This window comes from Acyrthosiphon pisum, chromosome A3, assembly GCF_005508785.2.
Source record: "Acyrthosiphon pisum isolate AL4f chromosome A3, pea_aphid_22Mar2018_4r6ur, whole genome shotgun sequence".
Lineage (NCBI taxonomy): Eukaryota > Metazoa > Arthropoda > Insecta > Hemiptera > Aphididae > Acyrthosiphon > Acyrthosiphon pisum.
The window spans coordinates 21,018,376-21,036,026 of NC_042496.1; the positions used below are offsets into that span (position 1 = coordinate 21,018,376).

The window sequence follows — 17,651 nt, forward strand, 5'->3', positions numbered from 1 at the left end:
CGGATAAACGCTATATTACATTTTATTACCTAGTTGATTTCATTGAAAAGTTTGGTTTATATTTTTCTTTATAACGCTATGTATAATTTAGCAGTAACTTATAGACTTTTCTAAAATTCTTCTAAATGTTTATTATCATAACAATTGTTTTAAAATACCTACATAATAAACAATACACAGATACAGATATTTATATTTAATTAGAATTACACGCAGTGTATTATTATAAACTACCTAACCATTATTATAAATTATTTCCTCAATGAAAGTAAAATAATCATGTTATACTATTATATGATAATAATATTTAATTATAAATTATTTTTTTTGTTTACTGATAACTAAACATTTCCTTATTCAACCAAATCGCATTATTATTTTTATTAATCCCGATTAATGTAAGTACTTTTATTTGTAAATCATAAGAAATATTTTATTTTATATAATTAACAATTAATATTGATAATAATAATAATAATAATAATAAAAATAAAATTAAAAATAATAATAAATTGCAGGATTTATAAGACAATTTTTTTTAAGAAAATAATTTAAATTATGGTCCTTTTTTATAGATTAAATTAAAATTCAGCAGAGAAACCTCTGTCTAACAGGCTGTGTACAGTAAACAAACAAATTTGACTTTACAAGTGTCTTACAAGCTAGTTTTAATGGACAGGCGGACATCCTTTCAAAGATGAGCGGGAATTGGATTTAATTAAGCATAACGGTATGTGGGACAGTTCGTTTCGTGATAAAACTTCTTCCCGAAAAGGGGAGGAAATAATTTCAATCGTTAGGGCACTATTGTTTCAGCATGCTTTTAACGATAACCGATTTGTCGGTCCCTTATTTTTTTTTCGTTTCAAATCTCGACTGGAGTGTTTCAGCTTCAAATCTACATCGAAAGGACTAAACATTTGTGTGTTCATCAAAAGAGGGAGAACAAAAAAGAAAATATAATAATTTTTCTTTAAAGAATATGAAAATGCCCTTTATGTCGGCGTAAAAATGAAAGGACAGAGAATCCGGTAATCGGATTAATCGACTGAAACGAACGGAAACTTTTGAGTGAACAATGCAGAGTACTTAACAACAAAAAATATATATTGTATGTTGATAAGGCGACGGTCTGTCGATTCAGACTTAAAATCCAATTATGTGAAAGTTTGAAATCTATTAAAAAATGTCCAATATTGTGTTCAATTATACTGTGAATAACTTTCTTGGAATATTATTAATGAAGTTTATAACTGCAATTTATTGATACCATTTTTCTTCAAAACCCCCGATTTTTCATAAATCAGTACTTACTAAGTTATTTTAATGATTTTGCCACCTATATAAAAGTATTCATCGATTACTATCCGCGCATCATTCAATTTCATGGTTACTCGTAGTCAATTTATAAAATATATATATTATGTGCATTGTATAACAAAGACTATAGGTAGGTATACTGTATATTATATATATATGGATATAATAATATGTACCTATATATAACTATATTTTTGATACAATTTAAATTTATTTAAATATATTATAGCAAATTGTTTTTGTTTGGTTATTTTATAAAATATTTTTATTAAACACAAGATAAATTGAATGGTAATTAAAGTTTAATAAAAGTTTTTGAAACGTTCTATATTTGAGAAAACTTTTTCTTTTAAAGAAAGAGCAATTTTTCGATTAACTTTTTCTTATAAATAAAGAGTAATTTTTCAATAAACTTTCCAGAAAATTGTATAAGTTGTATCTATACTTATATTCAATATTATGATAGAGTTCCATGGAGATTAAAAATATTTTATAAATCATGAATTGGGAAAACTTCATACCGTATGGCTATGTAAAATGTTTGAAAATCAGGATTATAATAGATAAAAGTGATTAATAAATTTGACAACCAATTTAAAAGAAAAATAAATATAAATATAGCTAAATATATAAATATATATATATATAGCTTTTCGGATTCTATATTATGTTGTATTTTTTTTTTAAATGTTTAGCTACTTCATGAAAATATACCTAATATGCATTATATAAAATAAATACATTATGTCATAATATTATACACAAACCACAACATAAAATATAATCACTACAAACCATGTGTATTTGTTATTTTTTCATGTATATATTTTTAATGGGTGTTGTGACTTGTGGAATATGAAAGTGTATATTTTTTTTTAGAAATGGCTAAACATTCTCTAGGCGCACTAATAATAAAACGTTACATTTTAAAGTATACCTGATGGCAACCGTACAGTAGATAACATTATACATTTATACCAACAAACAATTATAATATAATATACCAAACATTACACCAAACAGTATACGTCTTCAAAACTTATAAATGCGTGATTGAACAATCCTATGTCTCAATTACCAGGCGGTTTTTGTTTAAATCCTCAATATAAACCTACACGTCTTTTTAAATATAATATTATTATGTTTCAATCGATTAAATATGTTTTTTTTTTTTTGAAAAATACAAAACAATTTTTCCTCACCTAAAAAACAATCTTTTCTTGCCGATTTCTGCATATCGACGGCTGCAGTTTAACGGCTTAAGCGAAGTCGGCGACACGGACCGGCGATTGAGTTTCACAAAACTCAAACTGTGATTCAGAGATGTCAATAAACCGCGGTCGGACGTCGGCGACAGAAACGTGGACGCGCCGTTGCACAGGTGTTCGATGCTTGGCGACGGCATACCGATGGTCTACAGAGCAAGCTGGAAAACCGCGGAGTTTAAAAACAGATTGATCAGGAGTCCGAAAATTATATTGTGACGGGGACGAAACACAAGAATAGAATTAAAATAATGACGAAAAAACGACCACGACAACACTGACCGGGCACAGAACAAATCGATTGTTTCGTGTTTTTTTCTTTTTTTTTGTTACAGTTTTTACCATTGCCGGATCCGGTGAACCGTGGATCCTGCGTGGAAAAAGGATACGGGCAAATAATTCCGAAAGACGTGACACACGAGGCGAACGGCAGAAATACCACATTAGGGTCAAGGAATGCTAAATCGAGTAGTCGCCGTCGGCGGGCATTATTGCAGCACACACATAATATTACATATTATTATAATATACACGTGAGCGTGTGTTTAAGTGTGCCCCGTGTGTGGGCTTAGTTAATGGTTTGTACAACAGCGATACAGATGACTTTTTTTGGAAGTGATGGAAAAACAGATATTTAATGAGTGAATTTTTATTCAGTGGTCAATGTGTCGACGGTATTTTAGGAAATTTCGATAGGCATATTGGGATACGAATTACAATAATCGTAAATAAATGAATTTACCATAATCTGAAATCCTATCCTAATCACAGCGGGATTACACACACACACACACACACACACACACAGAAAAATGACGTAAACACACTCACAGAAACACACACGATAGCGGGACGACGCGAAAATCGAGAGTGTGCGAGGAGCACGACCGCCGGCCAGAGACGTACGAGCGCGACTGACGCGCGTCGAACGGACCGGCGGCGGAGTCGCCGTCGTCGTGCGAGAAAAATCAGCGAGAACGGCAGCAGCGCCGCCTCTCTTCCGCCTACAACCCTTTTTTTTTTCTACGCTCCAAAGTGCACCGAATCAATCGTTTCACTGAACGACGATAACCGGTGCATTTCGTCTGACCTTTTTCATCCTTTACGCCGAACTGTTTATCGAACAAACTTGACTAAGTAGCAGAGAGCTATATTATAAGTATACCGGAGACCTTCTTCATCTGTAAGTACGTCACGCTGTATGTAAATGATATAAATAATAATATGTCGAATCGTAGATACACCTCGATTGATGGTAAACACATACGTAGTCGTATATCATATATTTCGCTGTAGCGCCTCCAAAAATACCGCCGATATTTATAGTATACATTTTACTATAATATTATACTCTCCTTAAGTTAGGTAAGTCCTTAGTCTTCGATGACCCGGGTAAACGAATCGGTTAATTACCTTGTTATCGTCCAAACGACTGCAGTATAATGGCATTGATATATTATAACATATAAATAAAAAAACCCGTTGGCTTATTATTATGATTATATTATATTATTCAGCAAATTATTATATTATATTATTATCGCATATATAGGTACATAGAAAGACACCGCGTCGTTGCGTTCTAAAGTAATGTTTTTAAACTTGATATAAATGCCACTTTACAAAATTATTGCACACGCACATGAACTAATTCATTAATTTATCAAGCTGGAATTCAGTGAAGTTGAGTGAAATCTCAACTATGCTTGAACAAAATTAGTTTCGATGCTTTAACATTTAACACAAATCATTTATATTTACTATCATCCAATGATAAATAAATTATTATTGGTATATTATATAATACATATAAAATCAGAAATACAGCACATTACTAATTCATACATTATATTTTATATTGATAAAATATATATATAATGAACACTATAAACTTAATTTCAATGATATTTGATTAGATAAAATATCACAAAGTATGGGTGGATCTTGGTATACCTAGCAATGATATAAAAACCACTTTCCGAAAAACTTCGGCAATGAGAGGGAAATAATACGAATAAATCATGACGTTATTTTATTTTTTTATGACCAAATAATGATCGTAATATAGTTTATAGTATTTGAACACTACTCTAGTAACATCGTAGTTATAGCTATTTTAAACATGGCGGGGTTAATGTCATATTTAGTGAGCCAGTTGAGGCCTTGTGGAGTCATTAAGGATCCCTCAGTTCGAATTTTATCAAATTGTAGGGGATTTTTCGATAATTTCTAAGGGTTCGTTCTAAATTGACTTTTATTGCCAAAGAGATCGGTACGAAACGCTAGGGCAGACACGTCCCACGTGGGATTTAACAAAATCGTGCAAATAGAACATATCAGTCGGACAGGAGGAAACGAATCAACAAAGTAACTCTGGTTCCGGTTCCATATGATTGTTACGATTTTTCACTATACGAAATTAGTTTAACGAACCAAAAGGTTTTCAAATAAATGTACAAAAATATTAAACACACATTTATTGCATGTTTGGACTAAAATAATAAAATAACATAATTTATTATTTACCTATAGCCTATAGGTACTTGTATTTATTTTGATATTAGATAAATTATTAAATAAGCACACGTTATGTTTGATTAATAAATTACGAAATTCAATGAAGAGCTAATTATACAAGTTATACCATTAATGATAGGCACTAAATAGATATAATAGTATACAGTATACAGTATACATTATAATTAATAACTAGTATATTAAACCAATAGGTACAGTCTACAGGTTGAACAAATTAATAATTTATCCGAGAAGTTTGATGCTACATTATCCGTCTATTATTTAAATATAAAGATTATTATTTTTACTTATAACTATTATTATTATGTTTGTAAATGAATTCAACCTATTTAAACTTTTTATTTTTTAAAGATTTGTTGAGAATTTTATATCGTGCATGAATAAAACATTGAACAAAATTCTAACTTTGTCAATTGGGAACATGTTTCATCGACACATCGAAAACTTGACCGTACTAACTTTGTGACGAAAAATACATAAAAAGGCACTTAGACAATAAAACCATCGTCATCGGGTTTAGGACGTCTTCTCGGAGGGGACATGATATTAAGTCCCAGAACGGTCGTCTAATTAACCACAATTGGACCCACATATAGGGGACAGTGACACATCTATAACTTCGGTTATAATACATTATTCGATATTCGTCACATGTCACACGAATTATTTTGATAATATTATAATATCCGACTTATTGGCTCGAGACCAATTGGATAAAAACAAAACATTTGCTCGATGCAGTGCGTGTAGGTTTTGTGAAATACGGTCCGCTGTACACACGAACTTCGGCGATGTCTAATTATTATTGTTGTTGTCGTCTGGAGTACATTCCTACACGCACGCAAGTCGATTAATCTATCGATATAATAATATCGTAGTGTGTTTCAGGAGACCCAAATGTCAACCGCGGGACCGACACAATCGTCGAATACCGCCATCATCGCTAATCGCGCGATTTAATTATATATTATTATGTTTTACGCCCTCCTGCAGTAGGAATCGGTTAGCTCGCGTAAAACACGACAATTATATTATGATACCTAACAATAATAGTCTGTCGAAAATCGCACTACGAAACAATAAACGAGGACGACACGGGTGATGTATACATAATATATATATATCAATTGATTTACACCGTGGAAGCCGAGTCGTCTATCAACGGCGCTATTAAACAGCAGTCGGAGCTTTTCCCCGCGTGCAGCAGTTGTAGTCGGTAGTCCGATGAACATACACCCTTGATGCATCAGTGATGACGGTGAAGGGGTGTGCCGACGACGACAAGTCTTTATATGCTCGTATTATTATATCGTCGTCGCACCATCTAAATCGACTGTGGTCACGCAGACGGCAGCTATTGATAAACATTTCCGGACGACGACTTGGGGGAAAGTATATATACCTACAGACGTGTACATGTATACGTATGAACCGCGCTGTATAATATATATATATAGAATTTCATCAGATAAAAGTAATGCATGTCACCGGCAAAACGCGGGGTGAAGTATAACCCCGAAAACCACTGAACCATTAACGAAATGTGTGTTCAAAATAATTTCGCATAATGCGTAATAATATACGCACCACAAGTCCGTGATAACGCCGTATACAACTATAACGTAATGCAATGAATCGCACGCGTATTCGATATATTCGTTGGTACGCGATATTATTATTATTATATGCTGTTTGTTGTTCGCGTAAATGCACGGTCTTATGATAAAATTATTGCAAATTCGTACAGTTTTGTTTACAAATTGCAGTTGTCGGGTCTTCAATTTCACACTCGCGGTTAATCGATATCTTTACATACCTATCCCCCCGATCGTGTAGGATATACGATAAATAATAATATATTGTACAATACTGCAAGTCGATGGGCAACGACTATTCTTGTTTTTTGTTTTCCAGACAAACATTAAAACCGTACGCGACGACGTCGGTCGTTGTACTTTTATATATAAACGCAATTAAAGTCAAGTGGCATTAGTCAAACGTGGGGTCTATTAAAATAACATTGACTCCCCGCGACGCTATATTCTATTTCTTACCGGCCGTTATACTTCGCCCACCGTCGGACTTCCACACGCCGCCAACAACAACAAGACGGGACGCAAAAGCCGGGGACGAAAAGCTTTTAAGGCTTTCGGAGAAAATATTTATCTGTGGGTGCACGAACGCACAGACGCACAACACGGTCTCACCGACGTATATAATATGCCTTTATGCGTACGTCCGCCGTCGTTTTGAATGCCATATAATATATCAAAGAGAAACTTTATCAAAGCGAAAATAATTAGCAAAACGTCGTTTTATCTCGGAAAACGCGCGTATCGCCTTTTACCAGCGCCACGGCCATCGCGAAAAGGGCTGCAGCCGAAATGAACATTTTGCGATTATTCACTATCGGACTAGCGTTTTGTCTACAACAATAACTATACTGAGCGTGTACATTATAATATGTACATCGGCTGCTCCAACTATATACAGACGGCCGAAAGCCCTCTGTTTGTCGGATTACGTTCCACATATAATGTATATAAATACGGCACTATCCCTATCACTCCCTTCTCACTCGGTCCACGGTAAATAATCTCTCTATATATACATACAAACAACCCGCGTGTACCGACGCACTGCACACGATGTGTTGAAACACGCGAGTCATTAATATATTTTTTTTTCCCGCCCCCGTCCAAACCTTTCAACAATTCAACGGAATCGCGCGCGCCACAATATGATCCCGAGCCTTTGCCGAAGCTTTTAATCCGACGAAAAATGTCCGACGGCTTAAAACAGTTTTGTTCGAAATCATATTACTATCCATTTGACCGTGCGAAACACGCGCGCAATAAGCGACCGTGGATTAAGGTCATAATGTATGGTTTGGTATAGATATTTTATGGTATACGAATAGTATTAATATTTAATACAGAATCACGCTAAAGATTAAAAAAAAAAAAAACAATATTAATAATAATAATTGACGACGGCCTACGTGCTTTTCTCTCAATGTTGTATACGCCTCGTTTCCGTTTAATCTATGAGTGCTATTTTTGTTATCATTGATTATATGCAAATTAATAAACATCAATACAGTATGAACGTTATTCAATTCGCTATATATTTATATATGTATGTATAGATTAATCAACTTGAATTCTAATTTGTTTTATTCTCTTCGATAAAGGCGAGAATGAGTTTACACAATTAGAAAAAATATGCCGGACTGCATTAAAATATGACTTCGGTTAAATATGAAAATTGATAACTATATTATCATACAACCCGGCGAGTTTAAATTAATAATATATCTACGACGTAGATACGTAGTAGATTTAAATTTAAGGTAAAAAAATAAACAATAATTTCTCTATTGTCATAATTATAATTATTAATCACATATTTCATATTTTAATTTATTTCTTAGCGCCATGAAATAATTATAGATATTATCATATATACAACAACTTCTGTATTGTATACATTGATTACTATGCTGTGTCAGCCAATATTATTCATAAACGCGATATTAATATGTGACTAGATTTTTCACAACATGTGGCGTAAACCTTCTGAAACATATATTATAGTAACATATTATTTGAAACGATTCGACAATTTAATAAAACGCGCTGATATGATATTAAAAACGTTCACTGTAATCATAAATCGTGATACACAAAGGTGTACGTTTTATATTATTTTTCATACGATTTATGATTGAAAATGTGCGCTCAAACAATTTTTACAAGCCACCGTGAATCGAGACAAACGTTACATATAAAAACCATAATAATATGTTAGTAATATGTTATAAGAGTTTACAAAGTTTTACGTTGCATCGATATAGACAGCAGTGCGAATAAATAAGGCACATACACGGAAAACTTAACAAAAGCAGACAATATTCCGAACAAAGCGAAGCTGTGGTAGTGAATACTACGGGTGGGGGAACGTAAGTACTGTGCGGTGGCAGGGAAATATACATAAAAATAAAACTCTCGTGAGCAAACTTTCCACGTGGAAAATTATTATTTCAGATAAAAATCTGGGCGGTTTATGACATAACCACATTCGATTTTTATAGAGGCGAGCTGCTAAATAATCATCTGGGAATGCCATAATTGCTTGCCGGTCACTAGGGAAATGATTGGACGGTAAGGCAATTTTAGTCGGCGAGCAACGTTCAAGAGGTTTTATTGTTCCTGGAGAATCAATTTGCGGCCAAAATACGTCCATATAGCAAGGAAAAAGGTCGATTTTAATGTTAGTTATACACAATAGAATAAATTGTCCATAAAAAATCTATTGAATACTGTTTGATTTATTTTTCCTTCACCACGGGACAAAAAAGTATATATTATGTTTAAAAACGATTTGTCGGACCCGTGATTTGATTTTCTCGTGGAAAAAAAAACTATAGTAAAAATTGAAAATTGAAAGAATAATATCCGTTCTCTAAAGTGGTTGTCGAGAATAATAATACGGGAAAAGTTAAGTGTGCGTGATGCGATACAAGTCACATGCGTAATCTTTGAATGACTATCGAGACCTGGCCATAGGCCAATAATACTTATTGGACTCTCAAGAAATTCCTAGGAGATCGCTATAGCTAGTGTAATACAATATCTACGAGAAAACCATAAAGAAATGTTTTTAGGGAGAGTAATACCAATAACTCACAAAACTTAATATAATATTTAGGTAAGGTCAAATAAATTGTATGGAAATTAAATATTTTTCTAAAAAAAAAAATAATAATAGTAAAAAGTTATGTAGGTATAGCAAAAAAAAAAATAATATTTTCACTAACATTATAACTTCATTTATAGATAAACAACACTTGTCATGATCACAAAAATAAATAGAACTATATAATATATTATATAGTTTGTATGAAAACAAATCAATGGATTATAATTTAAAACATATATAATACACAGCGACCACAGCGTATCCGTATCGTAGGTAGGTCATAACTAATAGCAATACATAATATATTTTTGACATAACAACACCAAAAACCGAATATTTATATTGTTTAAAAATGACAACAATAAAAAAATATTAATAATACCTTTTGCTTAAAATATAATTTCATTAGTTTTACGTGCAACACACACAAAAAGCCGGGTCAAATTTGTTATTGTCCCTGCTGCTATGGATACGATAGAGGGGATCGGAGTTTTTGTTTGCAACTGCAGTACGGCAAAAATGAAAATATATTTTACGCAGAATTAAAATAAAGACCGTTTACACAGCTGATCCCTGGGGAAACGCAGAATGTATATTGTAAGGAACAGCCGACAATTAAAAAAAGACGCCTTAAGTGGGCTCACGTGATCCCCACTCCCATAAATCCCGACCGTGAAAATGAGAGTCTTCTTCTTAAATCTTCTGCAGGTCCTTTGAGAAATCTATTGTTTTATGAAAGCTCGCAAACATTAGAATCTCGTTAGTTTCCACGAAATGATGGTAATATTAAACTTTCGTCACCAGTTTGTTGGTTTATTATTACAACCAAAACCAGCAAATTTCATTATTTTTGACACGATGTGTCACCTTATTACGTTATGAAAAATATCATGATACAGTATTCACTAAATAGGTAGGTACATTTGACAAAGATGTTTTTGATAAATATACCTAAAAGTATTTTTTCGAGGAATAGGAAGACGATTATCATTATTTATTGTTTCTATATCTAATTGTATGAAAAATTACAATTAGTGTAAAAAAAAAATGATAAAATAAAATAAATTTAAGACAAAGGAAAACATAGCCATAATATTATAGTATTACACTTATACAATTATTTATAATATAATATGGTTATTTTTTAGAATATTTAAATCTTTGTAAAAACCTAATGCTAAAAGTAATCTGTATTTTAATTTTAATGATGTCTTATTTAAAGTTTTGGGGAGTTGACTTATAAACTTACAAATTGTTTTAAAAGATTTCCCCGCTGGGAGTACCAATACCAATAACCATCTCATTAAATCTTTTATTATAATTATTAATGCATTTTTAAATATGCCAATTACTAAACAGCATTCGATCACAACAGATTTATGGGTATAAAATAAATCTAAAAATCTCTGTACAATATTATGTAAAAAAAGTTAATGAAAACACAAAAGTAAATATAAGAAAATTCTTAATAGATCAAATATGAAAATAAATGTAAAACAATTATGTTAGGTATGCACTATGTATATAATGTACCTATATTTTATAAGTATTAAAAACAATATACTTATAGGTACCAGCTAATGTTCATGACATAGTACCACAGATTATAATAATATATATAATATAATATTATTATAGTTTATTATTATTTTATATAGGTAATCTGCGATACTACAAAATCAAAAAATAAAGGAATGAAATAATATCGATTTTTAATACATATTTATTATAATAAATTATATTAGTTAAAAATGTTAACTAAAAATATATTTAATTACTTTATACTAATTATTTGATGGATTGATTTTATAATCCTGTTTGGGCGTTTGGCTAATTTTCAGACATATTTTGTCGAATTATGAAACCCATATCTTTCAGTACCTATCCGACAGGATATATTATGTGATCATTACAACGGACTTAAAACGAATAAAAAGGTTTAACCTATTTTATTTAAAAACATTTTTGGACAATATAAGTAGGTATACTAATTATAATTTAATTATAAATTCGAATTCAATGTCATAATTCAATTTTCATGAATCCAATGTCAAATTTCATTAAAGATCATTGGATCATTATTTGCATCAAACAATAATTTATGATGAAATGTGGCATTAGAGTTTGTAGGTAAATACGCTTGAAATGGAAGACATAATATTTTGTTGGAGATGTCAGGGAGACTTAACGGTCGACTGCAGTATAATGGTATAGATATAAGATAAGTACACATTATTATCGTATTGAATCGTATTGAAAATAGCCGCAGGGCAAATAAGAACTTAACGACAATACGGAGAAGGGTGGTATGAACATTTTCGATTCAAACGCCGACAGCGGATATATAAGCTATATATATATAGCTTGTCTGAAGAGACAAGTCTGATCAGGGAGACGTTTCAACAATTGTTTTCGCCCAACACGCTCAGTCTCCGTATACGATGTATATAGGATTTTATTTTTTGTATTGTTAAAATTCAGAGTTTATTATCATACACTTGTACAGTGACAATAGTATCTGTTAGGTAGGTGAGCGCGTGCAGTTCAACCCTCTACCCCTTCCCTCCCGCACCAACCAGAAAGAAACAAAAATATAAAGTTAACGTTTCGGACGGACGCGCTGAACGGTCATATGTATTCGGTGCGCGTAAGAAGCCGAACATCGCGTCGCAACAACAATACAAGACACCGACATCCCATCGTCGACGTTAAAAAAAAATAAAAAACCGGTGATTTATGGAATCCGATTATTAATTCAACGACATTGAAATCCATTTATATACCGGGCGTCTCCGGGCAACCGAAGCGCGATTGTGCGTGGAACGGCCGGCACCGCCGCCGCCGCCGTGTCATCGTAACGAGATTAAGAAACATTATAATATATTATATTATAAGAGCGTCCCATTGTGATATCCGCTGCCACCCGCCAGTCGAGAGTTATGCGCGTCTCGTCTTCTCAACACTAAAAAAATATGATTGAAAACGAGAGATTTATCGCGGACGCCTTAAATACATATACACGTCGGAAAACCATTAAGACTTGTAACTTGTTTAAATCCGTAGACTATGTCCTATCACTACGCGAGTGTACGTGTGTGTGTCTGTGAGTGTGAAAATTGAAATCGCCCGCGCGTGCGATCCTTCTCTCCAGCCCGCCCCCAGTCGGTGGTTTCGGATTTCCAATCCGAAATCGAATTTCCGGTAGCGGGCCCGTTAATGATTTTTGAAATACGCACAAATCATCCACACCGTGACAAGTACACTCCCGCTTAACGTTCAACGGGTCGAAAGGGTTTCGCTAAAGCCACATCGTTCTGTTTTACATTTAAAGTTTAAACCGATACTACACCGATAATATATTATGTATATCGAAATGAAAACATCACCACGAACATATTATGTGTATATTTTGTTATCGACACACATCACTGCAGGACTACTATTATTAATATTATTCAATTCGAACGCGACAGTTTTATCATTTACAATCCGTTAATGCATACGGTAGGTATAACCAATATACGATAGAAATTCAATTCAATTTTAAAATAACCATGGATTTTTGTTTTATTTTATTATAGGCAAATAAAGGGGCATATTATCATAGCCCGCTGCAGTTTCCACCAGTACGTGCTTGTCGCGCTTGTCGAGTAGGTACAACCCATTCCCGTCGTTTACTTAAATAATGAATTTCTGTTTGTACCGTAAATATTTACTTTTAATTTTGTTTTGTAGAAGCCTTTATACGTTTCACGTGCGATATTACTCGATGCCCAACAGGCTAAATCTACGAATACATACATTATGCACACAAGTAGGTACCTACTATTTTCACGCTTGTTCGTTTTTAAAATTATTCCACTATAATATATAGTTTATAGACTTAATAATTTTACATTTTTTTTTAAAACTGTCGTATACCTAATATAAAAATGTAGTATAAATGTGAAATGCAGAATAAAAAAAATGATATTTGATAGTAGCTATAAAAATAAATACAGTTTATGGATCAACGAATCAAGCCCCAGCGAATAGATTATATTATATCATGAGTATATTAGTTTATTTTGTTCAATAGTAATAAATAATAATGATTAATTTAAATAATATTATAGTATGTATTTACAATTTTTTTTAAAAAATATTTATGCTTGCACGAAATACGAATAGTTTCAATGTATTTAGGTAGCGATCGATAAATTATGTATTATGCATGTGAAACTATTATAGTATACTAGTATAGTGTTTGCACGCGGAACAAATCAAGTAAGTTTGTCAAACTTTATAAACGAAAAAGGAAAACAATTATTTTAGTAGCATAATAATATAGTAAGTAAAATGTATTATATACAAAATATAATAAATTTAATAAGATGAAAAAGGTAGTAACCCAAACGATGAAACCATTTTCACGAATACCCTAATTTAGCAGAAAATAGGAATTACTTTTTTTAAAATTACTCAGAAAACGCTACAGACGGTATACCCAAAACTGGAACCGAATCGAAAACTGACGCCCAAATGGCCAAACAATAATACACGCGATATTGTCAACTCATATTTGCTATAGTTGCGTTCCAACAGTGATATTTGAACATAATACACAGTCATTATTGTGGGTGGGCTTTGACGGAAACCGTACTCCGTGAAATTACTAAATTATATGCACATTTGTCTTGAATAGCATTTCCAGTTCCAGAGGCCCCGCAATCGTTAAATAATAATTTTACGGCGTTTGCACTTAATGTAAACATTCGGATTTCTTTTGACAAAATCAGAACACGTATAATAATTAACGTAGTATAGTACCTACAAACATTTTGAAAACACACAGTCATAAACAATTTATGATTTAAAACCATGTTGGTACGTATAATTCCATTTTAAATATTACTAATACCGGGTGATCCGTAAGAAACACATTATTTAAAAAAAAACTATTGACGTATATGTATCATTTTTAAGTCGTTAAATCAACGTTTTTCTAACAAAAATATATATTATTTTACTATTTTTGTTATCGTTATCGTTTTTAAAAATTTTTTTTTACGACAATATACTTTTGTAACCCTTATTTCAAAGCAAAATACATACAAATTTAAATATTTTTATAAACACGCATTTACATTTTAAGAACATCAGTGAATTACTATTGTCATAAACTATGATGAAGATTCGATACCGTAAAAAAAAACCGTTGACATTCTATTCGAATTACATTGTTTGCTATATATTTTCCCAAGGACAAAATCACCATAGTGCATATAAACACAGTTTTCCCGAAACTGCCTCGAGTACGACGACAGGAAATGATGGTGAAACGGAATAGAGGTACCTACATTGTTTTCCATTTCCATAGGGCATTATGATACATAATATGAGTTTTTGTTTCGAACGAAATACATTTCAACATCGTACTGTTCACAAAAGACGTAATAGTTACGGTGAAACTGAGTAATTAGTGACAGCTGAATTAGAAATGTACAGTAGGTAGCAGTGATGCTGTTCTCGGGGCGGAGAATTTTAATTTTACATTTTTACAAAAAAAACCAGAATAAACCGAAGGTACATTCAAAACTTTCTATGCAACAATCAATTTTTTAAAATTAAAAAAACGTTCAAGGTTTATCAAAAATACTAAAAATATTTAAATAATATTTTGACAATGCACAGCAGTATAATATATTTAAATAATATAATAAATAGTATAATATAATGAATTTATTTATAAACCACTTGAATTGAGTTAATTTTTTTAAATATAATTTTTTTATTGAACAACATTTATTAATAATCTGTATAAAATTAGTACGAATCTATTAATAGATGCTAGGTAGGCATATAAGAAATATACAAAGACTTGATAGAAACCATCGAAACTATTTCAAATATATTATTAACTATTATATAAAACTAGTTTACCTACTTTGTATTTAAAATAATTCAAGAAATATATTATTTTGTCCAAGTGTATGAATCGTTCAATCATTCACCATTTTATCCCAATAAGTATTACGAATAAATTGATTCTTGCAATAGCACATACCATACATATTTCTCCAACTTTGAAACCTTGAAATTATCATAACTCATAAGTTATATAATGAAAATTGTTATAAAATATGCGTTTTATAGGACATAAACCGTAAGGTGTACGGGGAAAAGAAAAACGCCCTGGAAAACATGCGAACAAATATATTATTAAAGACTTTTTTATTTAAAAATATTATTTTATTCAAATCCAGATTTATGTATAATATATAATTTTGCTTTTGAATAACAATACATATGGTTTTATGGAATATTATACCACGGTGTGCCAGCTTTATGGCATAGAAAACAAAATATTTTCACGGATTATTATTATCGGTGTAAGGTCATTCGAGAATGTTATAGTTGTTACGGAAATTAGTGTACCTATATTATAGTTAAAAAAAATGTCAAATACATTTTTTCATCTCATTACAATGAAATTCCGACGTACCTGTATAATAACAAAAACAAAAAAAGACACGGAACCACTATTATAGAGCAGATGAAATTATTGATGTTGTGTGGAACGCTTGAAATTGTTTAAATTATGAGTATCTACATGTTAACATAATTATGCGTATGTATAATATAATATTATATTGTATTTCTTTTAATAAATTCAAATCGAAGTCAAATGGAATAGGTATATATGAGAAAATACGTTTTGGTTTTTTTATTTTTCTTAATGTAAAAACCACAAATATTTTAGACGTTTAAACCACAAAATATACTCGAAAGTATAACACAAATATTATCGTCTTCGATTACATCAAATGGATCGCTACTACAGCATATACAATGTATACATAACATAAAAAAAAATCGTACATATTATTTGAATTTCAAAGCCTAATGTTATATCATCAATCTGTTTACAGGTCGATAATTCTATATTTAATGTTCAACAAACCGAAATCTTTATGTACCTAATGTCCTAATCTATATAGGTAACAGGCTATTATAATAATCAAATCTAATGGGATAATACATTTTTTTGTAGTATACGTCGTGTGTGTGTGCGTGCACGCGTTTGTGAAGAAAACCAACGAACTCGTAACAATATATAGGTGTACCCTCTTCTTTAGTAAAACTGCAAAACACATATTTAATGACATGATGAACGTTTTGCATTCGTAATATGTCTTGTAAAGTTTCCAACCGTAATTTATCGTACGTATAATTCTATTTAGGATAGTCGTATACAAATATAATATACAAATTACAACAAAGGATTGTACATATCGTACCTAGTTTATAATATTAATTACGGCCGCCAGCTCCGTTTCCCGAGCCCGGGAAAGGAGGATGGTATTTGAGATCGGACGAAGATATACGCTCGAAGACATTATTATACGAATTGGAACTGAAGCCAAAGGGCTGTGATATACGCCGCCAAAATAGTGGTCGGAACAAACTTTCCCTAACATCAAAACGCACTAAGTCCCTCGACCACAAAAATATATTACGCCAAACTCAGCAAACGCGTCGTGCACTATATATAATATTGCAGTATACGCGTTCACGGCGATATTATGTGCGCGTGAACGATATGGCTGTAAAGGTCGTCGGTGCAGTAAAATATTAATCGACACCGATTATAGGATTGCAAAGTACAGGTGCTCATATAAACATAATATCACCTTCTCGTCCGCAATATTTTTGTGCCGTAACCAAGGTTATTTATGTGTCCACAACACAATATGTGATCGGTTAATGGCATATGCACAAATATCACAACCATATGTATAACAGAGTAATATATGAAATTATGATACGGTATAGGAATAAATCGTT

The 17,651-nt window shown here is 31.9% G+C and overlaps 1 protein-coding gene across 9 annotated transcripts in view; it reads right to left on the bottom strand.

Moving 5' to 3' along the window:
* LOC100162603 (protein sprint) overlaps positions 1 to 17,651 on the bottom strand; it is a 93,577-nt gene that overhangs the window by 33,220 nt on the left and 42,706 nt on the right. Inside the window, exons 1-2 of one of the 9 annotated variants that reach the window (XM_029491113.1) lie at positions 3,417 to 4,064; positions 2,523 to 2,746 (exon numbers count right to left, since the gene is read on the bottom strand). The exons of 6 other annotated variants lie outside the window; for them this stretch is intronic. In XM_029491113.1, coding sequence (XP_029346973.1) covers positions 2,523 to 2,725 — 203 coding nt within the window. In that variant the 5' untranslated portion in view covers positions 2,726 to 2,746; positions 3,417 to 4,064. Of the gene's footprint in view, positions 1 to 2,522; positions 4,065 to 17,651 lie in introns of those variants that run through there. 2 more of the 9 variants (XM_008186086.3, XM_016805441.2) reach the window with 2 other exon arrangements.